At 41.2% G+C, this 19,723-nt stretch overlaps 1 protein-coding gene across 6 annotated transcripts in view; it reads right to left on the bottom strand.

The window, feature by feature from the left end:
* HMGXB3 (HMG-box containing 3) overlaps nt 1–19,723 on the bottom strand; it is a 60,783-nt gene that overhangs the window by 28,050 nt on the left and 13,010 nt on the right. For 3 of the 6 annotated variants that reach the window (XM_086412404.1, XM_086412410.1, XM_086412407.1), the window contains 7 exons: nt 16,242–16,373; nt 11,897–12,303; nt 9,682–9,857; nt 9,448–9,545; nt 7,106–7,204; nt 5,424–5,573; nt 131–432 (listed from right to left, as the gene is read on the bottom strand). In XM_086412404.1, coding sequence (XP_086268530.1) covers nt 131–432; nt 5,424–5,573; nt 7,106–7,204; nt 9,448–9,545; nt 9,682–9,857; nt 11,897–12,303; nt 16,242–16,373 — 1,364 coding nt within the window. The remainder of the gene's footprint in view (nt 1–130; nt 433–5,423; nt 5,574–7,105; nt 7,205–9,447; nt 9,546–9,681; nt 9,858–11,896; nt 12,304–16,241; nt 16,374–19,723) is intronic. The other 3 variants (XM_086412408.1, XM_086412409.1, XM_086412405.1) reach the window with 2 other exon arrangements.

The following is a 19,723-nucleotide window of genomic DNA, read 5'->3' as shown; positions in this document are numbered from 1 at the left end:
AGGAAACCTAAGAAAAGCTGAAAAGAACATCTGCAAAGGTTATAGCCTTAATGGTATTTGAAGAAAGGGGTGATACAGGTTAAGTAAGATGGGGCAACTAGGGGAGGGTAAATCTGAAAGTGGTGCTTACTTTTGTCCCCCTTTGAATAATGGGCTGCTACAGAGAAGGCACTGCGTGGATGGAGACTCGTAGTAATTCGACCAAGAGGTTTGCTCGATGGTGACCGTCTCCTCACTCACGTTGGACAGGACGAGCCGAGAGCTATTGAGTTCATGAATCAAAGAGAAGACTTCAGCCAGCTCTGACTCATTCTCAGGGATCTGCAGGACTTTGCGCAGCAGCTGCAGTGTTGATTGGCGCTGGATCTCCCTCTGGGCTGCGCTCAGGGGCTCTGTGGCACTTAACACATCCGGGAGTGGTGAGCTTGCCCCCTGGAAGAGAGCAGATCTGTCACGAAACACCATCGAGGGCACAAAAGAGGCGGCCATGGGCTAAAACCACGAGAGGCCGTGCATGGCAAAGGGAAAGGCCTACGACTGACGTGGGAAACCTAGGTCCCTAAGCCACTCAGCTAGTAACTCGCTGCGTGACTCACAGCAGGAGTTCTCTCTCTCTGGCACTATTTCTCTACCAGTAAAATAAGAGGATTATATACCCCTCTTGGTAATAGTTTCAAGATTCTGCTCCCATGCACTGGCTGTGAGGTTTGGAGGATAACAGACCAGGGGTTCAATTCTGGATATGCCACTGAAGAGCTGTAAATGGGTAACCCCCCGCAATACCTCCAAAAATGAAGGATCAAAATACTAATAATCTCCCAGAGTTGTTGCAGAGTAAATGAGATAGTGCAAGTAAAGCACTCAGCATTCAACAAAAATTCTCTGAATGGTAGTTTTGATGTGTGAACAGGCACCTGTAGAGCTTAAAGCATTTATTTTTAACACCGTGTGGCTTCTGAGTACAAGGGAACTTTATACACCAGTCAGAGGCTTCCAGGAAACAAGGTTCTGAAACTCTCTCTGAAACAGGTCCTTCTTGTACCAGTCCCTTTTCAATGGAGGTCCTTCCCTGATCTGTGCAAATGCAGCGTCAATCACTCCTCCTTCACGCTCCTGTAGTCCACTCCTTTACTGCATATTTCACTTTCTCACAGGTGGTAAGCCATTGTTCTCTCCCCTGCTTATTTACCAAATTTCTAATACCACCCCTGAGGGCATACAAAAGATGCTAACTCATATTTGCTGGACATATTATATGTTGTTTACAGAGGTTAATTGCGTAACAAAACTTATTAACTCAGTATACCTGTGACAACTCTTGTCTTGCTATCTGTAATAGTTTGGTTACCTATCTTTCCCCCCAAGCTAGACTGTAAGCTCCTAAGGGGAAGTGGGCATGTATTATTCATGTCTGTATCCCCAAAAGCTGACCCGTAACAGGCTTTCAATACATGCTTGCTGAAAAAATGAATTTGAATGAATGGCTGTAGAAGAGCTGAGGGACACTAGAATGAGTTGCCCCAGATGCTGTGTGTTCTTTCTCATTTATGACTTATGCTGAACCATGGGTCAGAAGATCGGTTGGAAAGCATACTATCCTTTGCCTCTGAAACACAGATGAAAGATGGAAAAGAAAGAAGATCATTCCAGCCCATAGATACTGCAGTCTTAATCACAGCCACTGGCGACAAACTGCATGGGAAATGTACGCTCACCGGGGGCTCCGAAGAGAAGGCTCATAAACTTAAAGGTCCTTGGGTTTCTGAACAGTGTGTTGTGGGAAACAATTGTTTTCTTCTGTTTCTCTAAAATTTAGAGAATTAGAATGTGAATGAATGTATGAAGATGAGGGTCATGGGGGTAGGCAGCTACCAACTAACCAAAGAAAAAAAGAATATAAAAAAGAGTGGGACTTGAAATCAATTGTCAAAAGGTCCCCAGATAATTCCTGTCTGACTAAGAAAAGTTAAGTCACTTCACCAGTAGAGACCAACATCCATTTTCATAATGCAAGCCACATCGACAGCTACAATGAAATAGGAAAAAGGAGTTCAGAGCATCTACCTACACAGGACTCAATTCCATTCCATAATCACTGACACATTATATATGCAAGCTCCAGCATTAGAAATATGGGGGCTGGCAATTCCCTGGGACCAGTGGTTCACTGCCAAGGGCCTGGGTTCAATCTCTGGTAGGAGAACTAAGATCCCACAAGCCACGTGGCCAGAAAGAAAAAGGAGTATGGGCCAACAGATTACACTTGGCTGACAAGTGATTGTGGTCTTACAGGGAACTAAGGGTGTCAAGACAGGGTGTCGTCAACATTTTCTATTTGTTTCCTTAGAATCTTTTTTTGTTTTAAACGTTTTATTTTGTACTGGGGTGCAGTCGATTAACAATGCTGTAATAGTTTCAGGTGAACAGGGAAGAATCTTTATATCCACAGTTTTACAGAGTTCTAAGCAAAGTACTGATGTTGAAGCTGAAACTCCAATACTTTGGCAAAGAATTGACTCATTTGAAAAACCCTGATGCTGGTAAAGATTGAGGGCAGGAGGAGAAGGGGATGACAGAGGATGAGATGGTTGGATGGCATCACTGACTCAATGAACATGAGTTTAGGTAAACTCCGAAAGTTGGTGATGGACAGGGAGGCCTGGTGTGCTGCAGTCCATGGGGGTCACAAAGAGTCGGACATGACTGAGCAACTGAACTGAACTGAAGCAAAGTACCCAGAACATCTAAATTTTTTCACTTATTAGATCATAAATTATTTCCATTTTGTACACTAATCTTAATCTTTTTATGCATTAATAATTTAGTATTCATTAGTAATTAATAATTGTTGTTCTGTCACTAAGTCATGTCTGACTCTTTGCAACCTCATGAACTGCAGCACACCAGGCTTCCTGTCCTTCAGTATTTCCCTGAGTTTGCTCAAACTCCTCTCCATTAAGTCAGTGAGGCCATCCAACCATCTCATCCCTTGTCACCCCCTTCTATTCTTGCCCTCAGTCTTTTCCAGCATCAGGGTCTTTTCCAATGAGTTAGCTTTTCACATCAGGTGGCCAAAGTACTGGAGCTTCAATACCAATGAAAATTCAGTGTTGATTTCCTTTAGGATTGACTGGTTTGATCTCCTTGCAGTCCAAGGGACTCTTAAGAGTCTTCTCCAGCACCACAGTTCAAAAGCATCAATTCTTCAGCACTCAGTGTTCTTTATAGTCCAACTGTCACATCTAAACACGACTACTGGAAAAACCACAGCTTTGACTAACAAAGGTCTGCCAATAGACCTCTGGTGGCAAAGTGATGTCTCTGCTTTTTAATACACTGTCTAGATTTGTCACAGCTCTTCTTCCAAGAAGCAAGCCATCTTTTAATTGTGTGGCTGCAGTCACCATCTGCAGTGATTTCGGAGCCCCAGAAAATGACATCTGATATTGTTTGTGCGTTTTCCCCATCTATTTGCCATGAAGTGATAGCACTGGATGCCATTATAATTTATTTCAATGGTAGACAGGTTATTTCTAATTTTATCTGTTGTAATCACAGAATGTGTGATGTTCCAGACGGGCTTTATTTCAGATATTTTGTTTAATTCTGGGAATATGTATTCTTGTATTTGTCAAAAGTATCTGTTCTGAATTTGAGTCCCAACACTTATCAAGAACCATGGAGATGTGTGTTTGTATGTGAGCACTGAAAATTTTACTCTGGAAACTGACTTAAGGAAATAGTTCAAACAAACAAAAAGTTAATCTGGGGTATAAAATTTTAGATCTAAATCAATTTTCTTTATATTGCACTGGAATTATCCCTGTTTACTAAATAACATTCACTTTCTTGGAAAAAAAAGACATGGTGTGGTCAATGTGCTGTGAAGAGGAGCACATCAACCACATGGAGAAACCAGAGGAAAAGCTCACTGCCAGCAGAGGGCATCCTGTGTAACAGAACGTGACGGGAGGCATGGACGCATTCTACAAGAAGTTCTGAGACTCCTCGAAGCTCAACTTGAGTTTTCTCTAGCGCTCATGGCCCCAAGAATAGAACACCCAGATCTAATCCACCTTGCCTGCTTTGTTTTACTGATGGGGAAACTAAAATTCAGGATAGGGAAAGCAAGCAACTTAGGGTCATTTCCAGGCAGGTCTCTCAATTCCTATTCTCAGTGTTTTTTCCTTTTAGTTCCACTTCTCTTTCTCACAATAACCTCAGAATACTATCTCAAGCACAGAAACAGACCTGAAGATTAGGGGGCGAGATTCACTGCCAGAAAGCCCCCTCCCATCCATACACACAGAAAACTTAGCTTGAAGAAGTCGTCCCTAACCTCTCTAGTTGTGTCCGCTCCCAAACCCCCTGACCTCCTGACACAACCTTCTGGGCCTCTCCATGGCTCAGGACATTCAGTATGTCCCCTGCCTGCAAAACAAACTGCCTAGTCTAGCATTAAAGACCTTCCACGATACATGGTCCCAATCTTTTAAGACTTCTTTTCCATGCTCCTCCCTATACACTCTCTCCTCTAACCCAGTGGAGCATCAGACTGCCTACCTCGTCATCTCTACTCATGCCCATCCTTGAGTATACTGCACACCTTTCCCTTCCACCCACATCCTGCACATCTTGTGAGGTGTGGGCTAGATCTAGAGTGGCCAGGCTCCGTCTTGGATCCTGACCTGTTCTGCGAGCCATCCTCTTTCCCTCCAAAGCATATGAGTTGAGATCTCTCTTTTTATGTTCATCCCAGTCATTCTTTTCACTGCCTTAGGTAGGTACTCTTTCTGTTCACTTAAAAAAAACTCCTATGTGGAAATTCAGAGGTCCCCTGAAACTGCCTTGTTCTAGTAAACAAACAAATAACAAAAACAAGCCCTAAGGAGCCAAGTGGAATGTGTTTTACTATCCAGCAGTCTGGTCCCACTTCAGGGAACAGGCCTGCCAAGACTGCTAGAAGTAAAGCGCTGTGGTTGGCCAAATGCTCTGCAAGGAACCTGAGTAGCAGCAATCTCATCTACAAAGTCCTGAGGCTGGCACTCTGTATTTAGCAAAATTCTATTTACAGGTCCTTCAACAACCTCAAAGCTAAAACAATGTAACCTTTCCAACCCTTTCTACTTCAGGATCCTCACTAAGGCCTGTGTTGGCTATTTTTTTTCTCCTGTGAATGAACTCTTGGTCCACTGAGCTAGAAGATTCTCGGAGATCAAGGTATCTGATAAACTCCCTTATCTTAGCGAAGAGGATAAGGAAGCCCACAAAGAAGGCACTTGCCAGGTTCAGAACCTAGAACCTGGCTCCAGTTCTGGTGCTAACTACAAAATGTACCAAGAAATCCTTTTATTTCTCCTAAAGCTGAACTGCTAACAGAGCCCTGTCCAAGATTGGAGGGTGTGTTTCGGGAAGGAACTCACGAGAACCTTGGTGGTTTTCTCAGTCCGGTCTTTGGCAAGGTTAAAACCACAGCTGGGACAAATCCGAGGTTTATGCCGGTTGGTGTAGACATAGCTACAAGAGGGATTCTTGCACTTTCCCCGACCTCGTGATGTAGCCAGGCCCAAATCCTAAAAAATAAGACCATATTTCAATTCTATAAGTCAATTTACACCTGTGCACAGCCAAGAATCAGGATGACCTGCAACTGGTAAAACAGAGGAGGAGTGACAATTACGAACCCAGATTCAGACCAGCTCTCAAAGAGCCTTGAAACAAGATACTTTTTCTGTGGTTATCGCCTGAACAGTTCTGGCAAGTCCTCCTATCTGTGAAACAAAGATGAATCTCAAAGGTCAGACATTCAAATGCCTTCAGGGTCCAGGCAATCAGCAGTGAAGCAGGTCTGTTCTAACAGAATGCCAGGGGGACCAAAGACTTCAAGCTCCGTCTGAAGAAATATTGTGACCTGTGGCCTCTACAAGCTCACAGCTCTGGCACTGAGGCTCTTAAAACAAGCTGCAGTCTAATCAGCCCAAGAGAGGGTCCTGGGCAGTCCCCACCAAATGGTGCCCCAGTGGCCTCCCATAGCCACAGGAAAGAGACAGTGAAGGGATGGACAGCACAAAGAAGGGAGTGGCTGGGCCTTTGGAAAATGAAGCCTAAGCAGCTCTCCAGGATAAGAGAGCCCTCTTCCCAAGACAGGGCCAGAAAAGGCGATGACCCACCATACTATGTTGTCTTGTTCCTACTGAATGCACAGCACAGGGCACGGCACAAAGAATGTGCTCAAAAGAAATTTCTGAATTTTTAAACATCTTGAATTTAAAAATATCTAGCTGCTTTCTCAAAATCTGTGCATCTCACTCATCCAGGGAAACTGCCAAAGGTTACCTGGCTGGTTTGGTACCTTAAGGATCAACAAAATTAGAGAGTATTAAGCAAGAGAAGCCCCAAAACATGCTTTCTAAGCCAACAGAGTATTTTACAGACAGTGAAAACTGTGAGGACCAGAGACGGAAAGAGCCTCAAGGTCAGATGGCATGCCAGCAATAGAGCCAGAACCACTTTTGGACTAGGTCTTTCCACATCTAGTGTTTATTTCACTGCTCCAGGCTGCTTAGCCTGCAAAAGAATGACCCCAGAGCCACACATTTGTTTTTGGGGATGTTAATATGTTATGTTAAAAATAAAAATGGGGGAGGGAAAACCTTGGTGGGAAACACCAGATTGAACAAAATAAGTTGCATTTACTAAAGCACTTCTCAAACCCTATCAGATACTAGCACTGAATGTGACTGTTTTAGGTAGAAAAAAATACATTTCTCAAACTTACATGCAGAGCACTAAAAGATCTAAAGACGGCTGAATGCTGAAGCTGGACTGAATTCTCAGTGACTTTCCAAGAGAACTACTCTCAAGAAAAATACCTTGGTCAGCTGGCCTATACTTTACGGATCTCACTTGGGAAAAACAAGAAACCTAGCTGATTCACTCAGTAACTACTATGATTTGTTCCACTGACAAGATGTTTAGAATCAATGATCGAGCCCTCACCCTACTCTCACTCCCAAGTACCACTCCCCGCCCCCCAGACTCCTACTCACCCTCCACCACACAACCAAACCACCCCTGTGTCCACCCATCCCTCAGTTCCCCTTACCAGGGTGACAGTGCAGCTGTACTTATATGGAGGAAACATATCGGGCTTGACCTCCACAACTTTCACCTGAGATGTCCTGTTGGTTTGGCCATTTGATAGCTGCAGATCAAAACAAATTACTTAGTGCTTCTGAACCTCAGTCAAGCTCCTGAGGTCCTATGTACTGAAACAGCTTGAGGAAACAGTTGCCCAGGAAGTTGTAGAGCTACGCTCCAAATGAGCCCTCTGGGATGCTAGTCAGCAGTCACCAGCCCACCAAAGATTGAGTGTCACTTTCAACTCCGGGGGTTGCCACATTCCTTTGCACAGCTTCTAACACTGCGTATTGGTAACACTATAAATCAGATTTACAACTACTACAAAGTGAGAAAAGCATATAATTGCTCTATACACAAATATGTGGTTGAATTATGCTGACATAAAGAAGTGTGTGGAATTCCTTGGCAGTCCAATGGTTAGGACTCTGCACTTCCACAGTCAGGGGCCTGTGTCTGATCCTTGATTAGGGAACTAAGATCCCATTTTGGCCATGCCAAAAAAAAAAGTCTGAAAGATTATTCACTAAAATGTCACAGGTTGAGGGGAAGATAATGGTTGTTTCCCATTTTACCAGTAGCTATAAATTTTTCAAATGTTCTACACAAAATGCAAAAATGATAAAGAAAGCATTCTAAGTTAAAAATAACTATTCTGTAATAATTTAATTTTCAGAATATAAGATCTCATGTCACTTAACTGGTTTAAGACTAGTAGCAAGAGCATTTATAGCTTTTACAAATACTGAATTTGCAAATTAAAAGGAAACTACAAAGACTGGCAATTTATACACATAAAGGGGTTCTAAGGCCTGGAGATCTAGGAAGTAGCTGAAGCAGACTCATTACCAGCCTTCTATACTCAAAGACCACACATGCACCCAGAGGCGTCACCACTACTGGGTGAAAAAGATCAACCTTCAAATGAGAAGCTGGCTGATACCCTTGTCGGGACCGATTTACAACTATCACATAAAAGCAGTTACCTGACAGCACAGGGCAAGGGAGAAGGCAGACTGATGTTCCTATTCCAATTTGGTCCGTTTTGGGGTTTTCAATTTCAAACTGAGGGGTCAGGAAATTAATTTAATGGGCTGAAATCAGGACTTTGAAAAACAAATGGAAAAATGACTGCATTTAATACGGGCATAGCTTCATTAAGCTTTTAATGTGTAGCTGTATGTATGTCTACTGATGTAGAAATGTGTTTATTACTGATAGGCATGCTCAGAAAACTGCTGATTTAAGGAACTTTGATCATATTCAAGTCACATATGGCAAAGAGAACTACAACAAAAAATGTAAGAAAAAATGTGCTTCAACACATGCAATTTTGACACCTGGTAATAAGTCTTTAACAGCTTTATTATTAAATCGAATGAACTGTACTGGTTACAAGCCAGTGGATGAGATGGTTGGATGGCATCACCAATTCAACGGACATGAACTTGGGCAAACTGGGAGACAGTGAGGGGCAAGGAAGCCTGGCGGCCTGCAATCCATGGCATTGTGACGAGTCGGACTTGACTTGGTGAATGAACAACAAGCCAGTATATGGAGAAAGAGCCATTCTTTTAGGTTTGAAAGATTACATTTAAAGCATAAACACAGACAAATGCAGGAAAGGACTTCAGGGCTGAAACAGTGCACACCAGACTGTCAATAATTGTTATTTCTAGGTGACAGGATCATAAGACTTATTTTCTTTCTGCCTTACCTGAACTTACTACAGCAATCATGCATTCATTTTTTTCTAAAAAGATATGACAACTAAATGCGGTATCTAATCCTAGACCAGATCCTGTACTGAAGTAGAAAATGCTATAATGGACTTAACTGGGTAAAACTGACAAAACTGGAATACAAATGAAAAAGTATCAAGTTTCATTCAGTAACAAAATACCTCTATTTTTAGGAAATGCACAATTAAGCATTAAAGAGTAAAAGGCCATGTTATCCTTAAATCATGCCTATTTTAAATACACACACACACACAATGGGGAAGATACATGAGCACAAATGTTAATGCAAAATGGGCTAATACGTTAACAGGTGACGTTAGAGAGTGCACAGGTGCTCTTTGTACTACTTTTATTCTTACAACTTTGTTTTAAATTGTTTCTAAATAAAAGTACACATAACAAGAAATTAAAAAATAGACAAGTCATTCATGCTAAACCTACTCCCAGAGCTCTACCAGTGTAATAATGGAGGCTTTTTCCCTATGGCTTTGAGACACTCAATGGAAGCCCTGTTCTCAGAGCAGCCAGCCCCCCAGGGAGCTCCCCCTCTGGGGAATGGTCTTACCTTCACCTCACCAGTGCTAGATGGCTGCTGGATGGGCTGGCCCAGCTGCTTCAGCGTGCTTGGCTTCAGGCCACAAGTCCTCACAGAGGGAGTCTTATCTGAGACAACCAGGAGCCAAACTGGTGACTTAAGTGCATTCAGAGTTGCCCTAAGTCTCTCATCTCCATGCTCAACCCCGACTCCTGCCCCCTTCCCTTTCAACAGTCCCTCCTCCCGGTCTGTCCCAGACCTTACCACTCAGAGGAAAGGCCTGCCTGGCCCTGGGCAGTCCCATGCTGCTGCCTCGGCCCACATTAGCTGGGGCTGGAAGAATTGCTCTCATGGGTCTTGCCGCAGCCAGTAATGATGGCTTGCCCCGTGCTCTGCCTTTAAGCTCTGGGGCTCTGGGCATAGGAGTGAGCAGGTCAACTCTGGGGGGAAAAAAAAAAAGAAGGAAACTCTCCTAGAAATTCCAGACCAAGGGGAAGAAAATCAAAATGCTATCTCCAGATAGTACTTTATTAGAGGAATACTGTCCTGGTTAAAATGTCATACTTTAGACATTAATTAAACCATTAAGCAGCTCTGTAACCCTGGGCAAGAAATGTCACTTCTGTTTACCTCAAGTTTCTAATAAGTAAAATGGGAAAGTAATTACAGGTACTTCATGGGTCATTATGAAGATTTTTAAAAAGTGTAAAACCATGCCTACAGTGAGGAATTATCAACAGCCAATGTAGTTATAACATCTAATCCACCCCTAGTAAACTCAAGTATTTGGTATATCAGTCTCCCACATGAGGGCTGCTGAGAGACCCTGGAAAACACGGTCCATGTTTTCTTCATCTCTGTAGCTCCAATTTGAGCATAAGCCTGTCCATAGGAGGCCTCAATACACCTTGGCTAAAGTGCTTCAGCTGCCCAAACCAAAAGTGCACAGCATCCTTCTCTAAGGACACAGAACCATCTCAAAGTATTGATATATTGTTAAATTTTAAAAGGCAATGAGTCAAAGTATGTATGTTATGCTGCCATTTGTGTAAAGAAAGGTGGGGGAAAAAAATAGACACACACACACAATTGACCTTGAACAGCATGTATTAGGGGAACTGACCTACACGTACTCAAAAGCTCGGTGATAACTGCACAGCCTTTCCTCCATATCCAGAGTTCCCCATGTGGCAGATTCAACCCACTGCACACCATGTAGCACAAGAGAATGTATGTACTGAAAAAAATCCGTATGTAAGTGGACCCACACCATCAAGTCCGTGTTTGTTCAAGAGTTAACTCTGTATGTACAAACATCACATGTTTTCCCACCTTTCTTTACACAAATGTTAGCATAACATACATATTTTAATATCTTGACTTAAAAACCTTAACATTATTATAAACACACAAACACACTCCTATCTGTTTATATATACATAAAATTATCTCTAAAAACACAGCAAGTCTGTGGTAAATGGGAATGGAGCACTGAAGGATGGGACAGAAAGTTTTTTTTCAGGATATATTTCTTACATCTTGGAGTTTGAACTAAGTATATTTTCTATTCAACAATAAAAAATTTCATCATAATAATATAAATGAGAATTTCTAAACCATGACACTACTAACATTTCAGGCCAAATAATTCTCTGGCACAAGAGGCTGGCCTGTGCAGCGCAGGATGTCTAGCAGCATCCTTGGCCTCTATCAGTAGAGGCCAGTGCACTCTCTCCCCAACTCTATCAACCAGAAATGTCTCTAAACACTGCCACAATGTCCCCTGGGGAACTGTGCCCCTTTGAGAACCACTGATATAAACAAATAAGGGATTTCCATTTTAAGATGATAGTTGCCTTTGCAAAGCAGCTACATAGAGCATCCAGTTAAACCTCTAAAAACGGGAGGAAAAACAGCCCATACTTATGGACTGCTCCTATCTGAAAGCTTTACATGTGATCTTTTTCAGGCAGTATGGTCAGGCACTGAGGATATGATTTTTTTTTTTTTAGAAGACTCAACTCAAAATTTTCCAGAGGGGGAGAATGAGTATGAAGTGACTGTGCCCAGTCAAATAGAAGCCCAGAAAAGAGTCACAATCAGAATTTAGTTCTCTGACCACCAGGACAGGAATCTTTACATAAGATGTCTTAATAATGCCTTGCTTTCCAAATGTAGGAGCCAGGATCGAATATTAGGTCTGTAACACTGCCCACAGTCTGTACTAGCAAGACTCTACAAAAAATGCTTTAGGGAGACTGACTGAAGAGATGTATAGGACCAGAACAGTACTGAAAAGACAGCAGAGTATAGGAGAAATGGCAAATCAGTGGCTCTAGGCTTTGGTTTCTGTATCTAACATAGAGACCATGAATTGGGCTCTGTTGCCTGTCTCAGGAAGACACGGACAACACAAACACAGGGCACTTCACAAACTGCTATTCTAAACGCAACGCTATACATAAACACACTGGGTTACCCTGTAGGCTTTTTAGGAGCAGGGAGTGAACCGGAGGTGCTGGTCCCCTCGGCTGGCGGTGGCACGTCTAGTCCAGGACTGTCATTTTCAGTTGTTCCCAGAGAGACCTCAGGCTTGACCACTGGCGTCTTAATGACTGCTGCACCATGATTCCCAGGAGTTTCCTTAACCAAAACATGGGCATCTGAGATGATCACTTCCTCCCACTCATTCTCCTCACCCACTTCTCTTGGAGGAGCTACACTGAGAAGCTGGCTTACAGCCTCTGAGTTCTCCAGAGTCAGTTTGGAAGCGTCTTCCTTAGCGGAATTTTGCTCAGTGGTGACAGGCTGCTGATTTCTTTTAACCACAGAGCCTTTGGAGGAGACACCAGAAGTCAATTCCACTTTGACTTTGGCTGGCTTTTCCTAGAAAAAATAAGGAAACCTTTTATGCATGTGGCATTTTACAATTGACAACACATTTACAAATATTCTCTTATTTGATCCTCGTAACAATAATGTATGAACAACAGATAAGAAGTTGAGGCTGAGAGAGGAAGAGGCTGACTTCAGGCCCCAAGTTTTATAAAACTGGCCTGAACCTAAGTCTTCTGATTCCAGTTTCCTTTCACCACAATATTCAAGGCTATAGTTAGGATAAACCTATTCTTCTAATAAATTTCCTAATGACATGTTTCTTTAGGTTTCAGCAAACAAATGCTGGCATTTTTTACCTCGACCTCTGACTGTTCAAGGCCTTTTTTACTTCTTAAAAAAATTTCTTAACAGTGGTTGTGTCCAGAATGGGTCTCAGAGGTTTTTTCTTCCACATGAATAGTGAAAGGCACTATAAACTAGAAGACAAAACACAAAAGCTGCGTTCTGTCTAGGCTCTGCTTCATCGTAACTGCTTATGTCACCTGAGGCAAGCTTAATCTGATTCCTCATTCCCCATTATGGAAAAAGAGAGCTCTTGGGTCAATGGCAGGCAGACAGCCTTTTGGGAGACTTAATTGTTCATGGAGGGGCAGGACCCCTCTTTGTACTTTTCAGGAAGCTCAGTACCTGTGGCCAGAGCCACTAGATTTCAGTACTGTCTGCCAGTCACTGACTACCAAAAACCTCTTACACTTCTAAAGTCCCTCTGGGCCACATGGTGCCTCTGGCTAAGAACCAACATAGATAACCTTTAAGAAATCTCCAATAAAGCATTCTTAGGTTCTAATATGGAGAAGGAAATGGCAACCCACTCCAGTGTTCTTGTCTGGAGAATCCCAGGGACGGGGGAGCCTGTTGGGCTGCCGTCTATGGGGCTGCAGTCAGACACGACTGAAGCGACTTAGCAGAGTAGCAGCAGCAGGTTCTAACACATGATGACAAACCATGAGGACAAGAAACATTCTTAGTAAATTGTACTCAGCTTCCTGACTGCTCAAGAGGGAAGTCGGCAGAAAAACAGGAGACATGTTAAACCAAATCCTTGAGATGAGGTATCTGAGCAAAATGTTGTCCACTAAGTAGGCTATAGACAAAAATTCTTTGCAGGAAGACTGAGTAATTTAAGCAAACAGAGCAAAAAAACTTGAGCTAGTGATCTCACATTTCCTTCACTCAGCGTACCCTTTTTAGATGTCACTTTCTTTCAAGATGGAAGACAAATACTACCAGTTCCTCGTGCAGAGACCTCAATTACTGCTATAGGAGTGAGGCCTTGACCTAAAGAGCCTTATATACCATCTTTTGTTCCATCCAACTCACTGGGAACTGAGCCACATGTTTCTTGGGCTAATTTTAGCTAGTATGAACTCCAGAACAATATAAGAAAAGGTGAGTCATTTCCTGACTGGCATGGACATATTTGGAACTTTCAGAAACTATTTATACTTGCTCCTTCAAAAATCAGAACTCAAGAAATCTTAAGATTCTGCAGCTTAACAGCACAGCAATGCCTGCAGTTTGGTTTAGTGGAAAAGGCAATAGCATAATTAACAATGTGAATGTAACAAGTCATTTCTCCTCAATCTATTTTTCCTCAGCTGGAAACTGGGAGTTGAACTAGCTGATAACCAAGGTCACTTTTATCTATAAAATTTTAAATGCATTTATGCTACAATGTTACCCTTTTTCTTCTCACAATTACTTATTCTGTTCCAAGGAGACTTAGAAATCACAGTATATGCTCTTCACACGTTAATTCTTTTTTAAAAATATTTACTTATTATTTATTTGGCGGCATCGGCTCTTCGTTGTGGTGAATGGGCTTAGTTGCCCCCACGGCATGTGGGATCTCAATTCCCCAACCAGGGATTGAACCTGTGTCTCCTGCATTAGAAGGTGGATTCTTAACCACTGGACCACCAGGGAAATCCTTACATAGTAATTCTTGCAAAAATCTTGGAGAAAAAAATTTCTAACTTAGCAAGTAAAGACAAGAGACAAGTAGCTAAGAAAAAAAATTTATGCATGTCATGAGTTCGATCTCAGAAAAAGAATGGCTTAAAAGTTATTTCAATAAAAGGGAGTGGAGAAGACAAAATGAAAAAGGAAAGAAAGCCAAAGTCCAAACAGAATCTGAAGCAGATTATGCACAGGATAGGTTAGACTCGTGCAAAAGCACAGGAAACAAGATCATCTGACAGACGTGCTGTGCATCAGTGAAGGCGGCCAAGGAGAAGTCCAACTACTACCCAATTCAATCTTCCTACCGCAGTTGGGGAAGTGTATTTTGGGAGAATAATTAGGGTGGGAATAAATGAAATGGCTTCACAACAACAAGAAAACTCCACAAACCCCTAGGTATTTCCTGCCCCTTGAAGTGTTAATGTTCACAGCCAGTAACAAGAGACAATTATACTGCTGCCAACAATGGGAGCAGTGAACCCCTACAGAGGATTGAATATATAATTACACTAGAAATGAACCATCCACTTTGCATGGACAATTTCATCTGACCCCTCCAACAACCCTATTGATGTAGGTAATATTCTTAATTTCTATTTACAAATGAAAGGAAGCCTAAATCAAGAACAGAAATGTAGAATGACTTTCCCAAGGTTACAAAGTTAAGGTCTGAACTGAGGAAGCTGACTCCAGAATTATATTCTTAATTATTAACCTATTCTGTCTCCAAAACTGGTGCTATCCTGAACTTCAATACTTAGCCAGAGGGCAAAAGTCACTATCCTGATAATTTTCTAAGAAATGTTCTGTGGAAAATGCCCCAAAGGAACTTAGTAAGTATGATACTATGTAAGTTTTCTCTCAGAGAAGATAAGTCTGGACCATGAGTTGAAACACATGATGAACACAATCCTAAGCCTAAACTATTTTCACAAAAATAATGCCTTCTCTTTCCTTTTCTATCTACCCAAATTCTATTGCTCTTTCCAAATCATCTCCTCTATAAAACCACTTCTATTTTAGTCTTTTTGTCCCTAGATAATTTAGTCTCATATCAAAAATGTAGCAAGTATGTATGATTTATAGTCAGTGCCAAGCATACAACAGGTAACAAAAAACATGTTCTGAACTGAACATCACAGGGGCATAGCTCTAATGCTCATTTATTTACCGAGCACCATTTATTTGGAGACAGAAGTACATATTTGGAAAGTTAAACTATGGCAGAGCTTGAATACTGGGTTAAAGACCTCCACTTTTAATAGAAGCTATAGGAAACTAAGTGGGCTTCCTTAGTGGCTCAGACGGTAAAGAATCTGCCTGCAATGTGGGCAACCTGGGTTTGATCCCTGGGTCGGGAAGATTCCCTGGAGAAGGAAATGACAACCCACTCCAGTATTCTTGCCTGGAAAATCCCATGAACAGAGGAGCCTGTTGGGCTACAGGCCATGGGATTGCAAAGAGTCAGACACTACTGAGCAACTAACACTTTCCACACGAAACTAAAAGGACTCAGAGCTAAGGAATGAGATGTGCCCTGTGTGTATGAATAGCTAAGCAGTTAGTGTGGGGGGTGGATTGCTAAAAATGCGACCCTAACAGGAAGTGAATAATTTAACACAGTATAGTCATTCATGGAAAACTATGAAGCAATTAAAGGTAACGCTTTTGAAGAATATTTAATGATATGGTATGGTAAAAGAAAAAAGACAAGATACAGAATTTCTATACCCACAGATAAAGACTAGAAAAAATCTTAACAGACACTGAAATCTTAACAATGGCTTTTGTTTGGATGGAGGTTATGGATAACATTTTATTCTTTCTTCTTAAAAAGAAAGAAACTGACTTATTTGTAGCATCAGAAAAGTTAAATGAATATGAATTTAAGTCATCTATTCTTAAGGGGAACAGTAAGTTTACTTTGTGAGGTTTCCAAAGCAGTGATGGCCAATGGACTTTACCTTTGGGATCCACTTCCCTCCAAGGAAGTTACCACAGGTAGGGCACTTAGGTGGTTTGTGCCTGGTGACATATGTAAAGGAGCAGCCTGGGCTGGTGCACGTTCCATGGCCCCGTCGGGTGTATGTAGTTGTCTGTAAAAAAAAAAAAAAGTCAGAATCAACAGTACAATCTAATCTCTCTCAGATCCTCATGACTGTTATAACCCCAACAATGGCAGGAAGATACCAGCTTGCAAAAAATTAGCCAGTTCATGATCTTAAAAGGTCAGAATTGGAAAGGCCCTAAAATACAACTAGTTAGTTCACTTTTTAGAAATGGAGAGAGTGAATGCAAATGAAGAAAGACAACTGCCTAGGGTTACAGAGTTAGGTACCAGAAGAATAGAGATTATGATAGTTACAATTAATTAAGTGAAGTACCACACAATGCTAAACACTATCGATGTCGCACTTGAAGTTCTCAGCAATACTATGAGGCAGGTATTACTACTACTGAGGTTCAGAGTGGTTAAATGCTTTGTTTCAAATCATGAATCATGTGGTGACTCAAGGACAGAGAGAGCCCTAGAAGACAGTCAAAACTCCTTCCACGCATCCTGCTGCACCCTACGGCTCTCCACACATCAAAGAACTTGCTTCATCTTCTCTCTTATTAGTTAAAAATCAAAGAACCTAGAATCTAGGATTCAAAGATATAAAAACAGTCCAGTCACCAAATAAATGAGAGGGAACTCCAGTTGAAACCAGTTCCTTTGACACTCAACAGAATTTGATTATTTGTATACATATATTCAATCACTGGCTCACATAATCAATCTCTAGTGATTTCCCTTTGAACAGAATGTATTACATTTCAGCTACAAATAGAAATTAGCCACGCTCCATTTCTTGATTAATGCTGGAAAGAAAACACTTTCCTGTGAGATCTGTTCAGTCACTTATGAATGGTTTACCCAGCTACTAATCCCTGTCTCCCTAGCCCGGCCAGAAAGCAAAAACCTCCCTTAGGAAACACCAAGCTGCCCCTAGGCTGCCTCTGGCCAGAACACCTAAGGAAAAAGGGATACGACAGTGGTAGCAAATCAAGGATGAGTGTGAAGTTGTGTGGCCCCAGGAAAAAGGATTTGGGTTCCAACTTCGTCACTGTCACACTGAATGAGCTGGGGGTAATTCATCTTTGCTCTTGGGCCCTTGATTTCCTCTTCTGTAAAATCACCTGCCCTTTCTGCTTAATGGGTATATCTTGAGGAACAAAAAGTTTGTAAGACTATTTTTAATGGAAAATAAAACATTTCTCTTTTCTCTGACTGTGGCCCCACACAGAATAGTCATCAGAGAAAAGTTAGTTCCATAAATAAATCACCACCAACTTGGAAATACTCCTAAACAGCAGCGTACAGAAATGACTTTAGAAAATAATGCCAGTGTTCAAGGCTGATGTTGCTCTTCTAGAACTTGATTTAACATTTATTAGACCATGAAAGAACATTAATTTCCTGAAGAGGAAAGGCTCAGGAAAAATAGTTTACTACAACTTTCTTATCTAATAAAGTATTATTTATCTGTAGCGGGAATTTTAAGAGGAAAAGGCAGACTATGACAAGTTAAATATATGTACCTAAAAGAAACCAAGATATGTACCCTAAAAAAAACCAACAAGTAACGAAGACAAAGTTAATAAGCCATAGACCAATAAACGAGATAAAATGGATTCATTAAAAATATTCAGTTTGGAGTTCCCTGGTGGTCCAGTGGTTAAGAATCCACCTGGCCTGGATAGCATTTGGATTTGCCACATGAATAATTTAATTACAGCAGAAACTGTAGATAAAATGTATGGTTTCTGCTTAAACAGATAACATGTTCAAAAAAACTAAGATGAAGGCATACACATTCATAACACATACAATATTCAGATCACCCAGTACAAACATTAAGAAATAAATTTGACCTTTAAACCTAATTTCAATTAAAATCTATGTGAAGGCGTAAAAAAAAAAAATTTAACTGCAAAAATTAAATTAAAAAATCTAATCATATGTATTAGCATTAAAACATGTATGGCAGGTCCTCAAAGTATTTAAGCTTAACTTACAAATAGTGGCTTGTATAGGACAACCTGCCTTAAAATGCTGAGAGATATTCTCGTTTCAAAAAAAAAAAAAAAAGAAAGACTGATGCCAAAGCTCCAATACTTTGGCCACCTAATGTGAAGAGTCAACTCATTGGAAAAGATCATGATGCTGGGAAAGACTGAAGGCACAAGGAGAAGGGGGCAGCTGAGAATGAGATGGTTAGATACTATCACCAACTCAATGGACATGAGTTTGACCCAACTCCAGGAGATAGTGAAAGACAAGGAAGCCTGGCATGGTACAGTACATGCAGTTGCAAAGAGTTGGACATGACTTAGAAATTGAACAACAAAGTAAAACTATCATGTGCAAATTATTCCTCAAATATGTTATTCCTTCTCCTTCTTCCTTAACTTTTTGTACCAATTTGTGTGTTGAGGAGGACCAAGGATATATGTGGTTTGATTTGGAAGCATGGAAGGAGAATCAAAAAAAAAAAAAAAAAAAGAATCCACCTGCTAATGCAGGGAACACGGGTTCAATCCCTGGTCGGGGAGGATTCCACACGCCTGGGGGCAACTAAGCACACGCGCCGCCACTACTGAGCCCAGGAGCTGCGACCACTGAAGCCCGTACGCTCTGGCGCCCGCTCTGCAGTGAGAAACCTGAGCACCACAGCTCGAGTAACTCCCACCCACCGCAACCTGTAAAAAGCCCACATGCAGCAATGAAGACCCAGGGCAGCCAGAAATAAACAAATAATTTTTTAAAAAAATATTCAAGCATTTCAAAAGAAAATATAACAAAACATAACCAAAACAATAACAAGAAGTAAGAGGACATATTTAAACCAAATCATATTAATAATCACATTAAATATATAGTGCCTAAATACTAAATACCTAAATTACAAGGCAGAGACAGTCAGACAGGTCTTGCTCTTACAGTCAAACTATATGCTGTCTACCAAAAAGGTACTTTAAATACAAAGCTACAAAAAGGTAGAAAGATGGAAAAATATATAGCTCGTTAATAACAATAATCAAAAGCAAGCTTGATATCAGACCTAAGTAGATTTCACAGGCAACAGTGTGAGAGATAAATGCCATTTCTTAATAAAGGAACAATAAACGTATCCAGAGAATTTAACAATCCTAAATGTTTATGTATTTAATAACAGTCAAAATACATGACACATAAACTAACAGAACTGCAAAAAGAAACACACAAATCTATGATGAATGGCAGATGCTTTCTTAGCAGTTGACAGAAACAGCCGACAGAAAATCAGCAAGGAACATCACAAATCAACTCAACCTAATCTGAAATGTACAGAACACTCCATCCAACAGCAGATTACACACTCTTTTCAAATGTACTTAGACCATTTATCAAGAGAATCCATAC

This window comes from Bos grunniens, chromosome 7 (genome assembly GCF_055505025.1).
Source record: "Bos grunniens cultivar Pamir isolate PY7600 chromosome 7, Bosgru_T2T1.0, whole genome shotgun sequence".
NCBI lineage: Eukaryota > Metazoa > Chordata > Mammalia > Artiodactyla > Bovidae > Bos > Bos grunniens.
The sequence above is the reverse complement of the archived record's forward strand: the minus strand, read 5'-3'. Positions and strand labels throughout refer to the sequence as shown.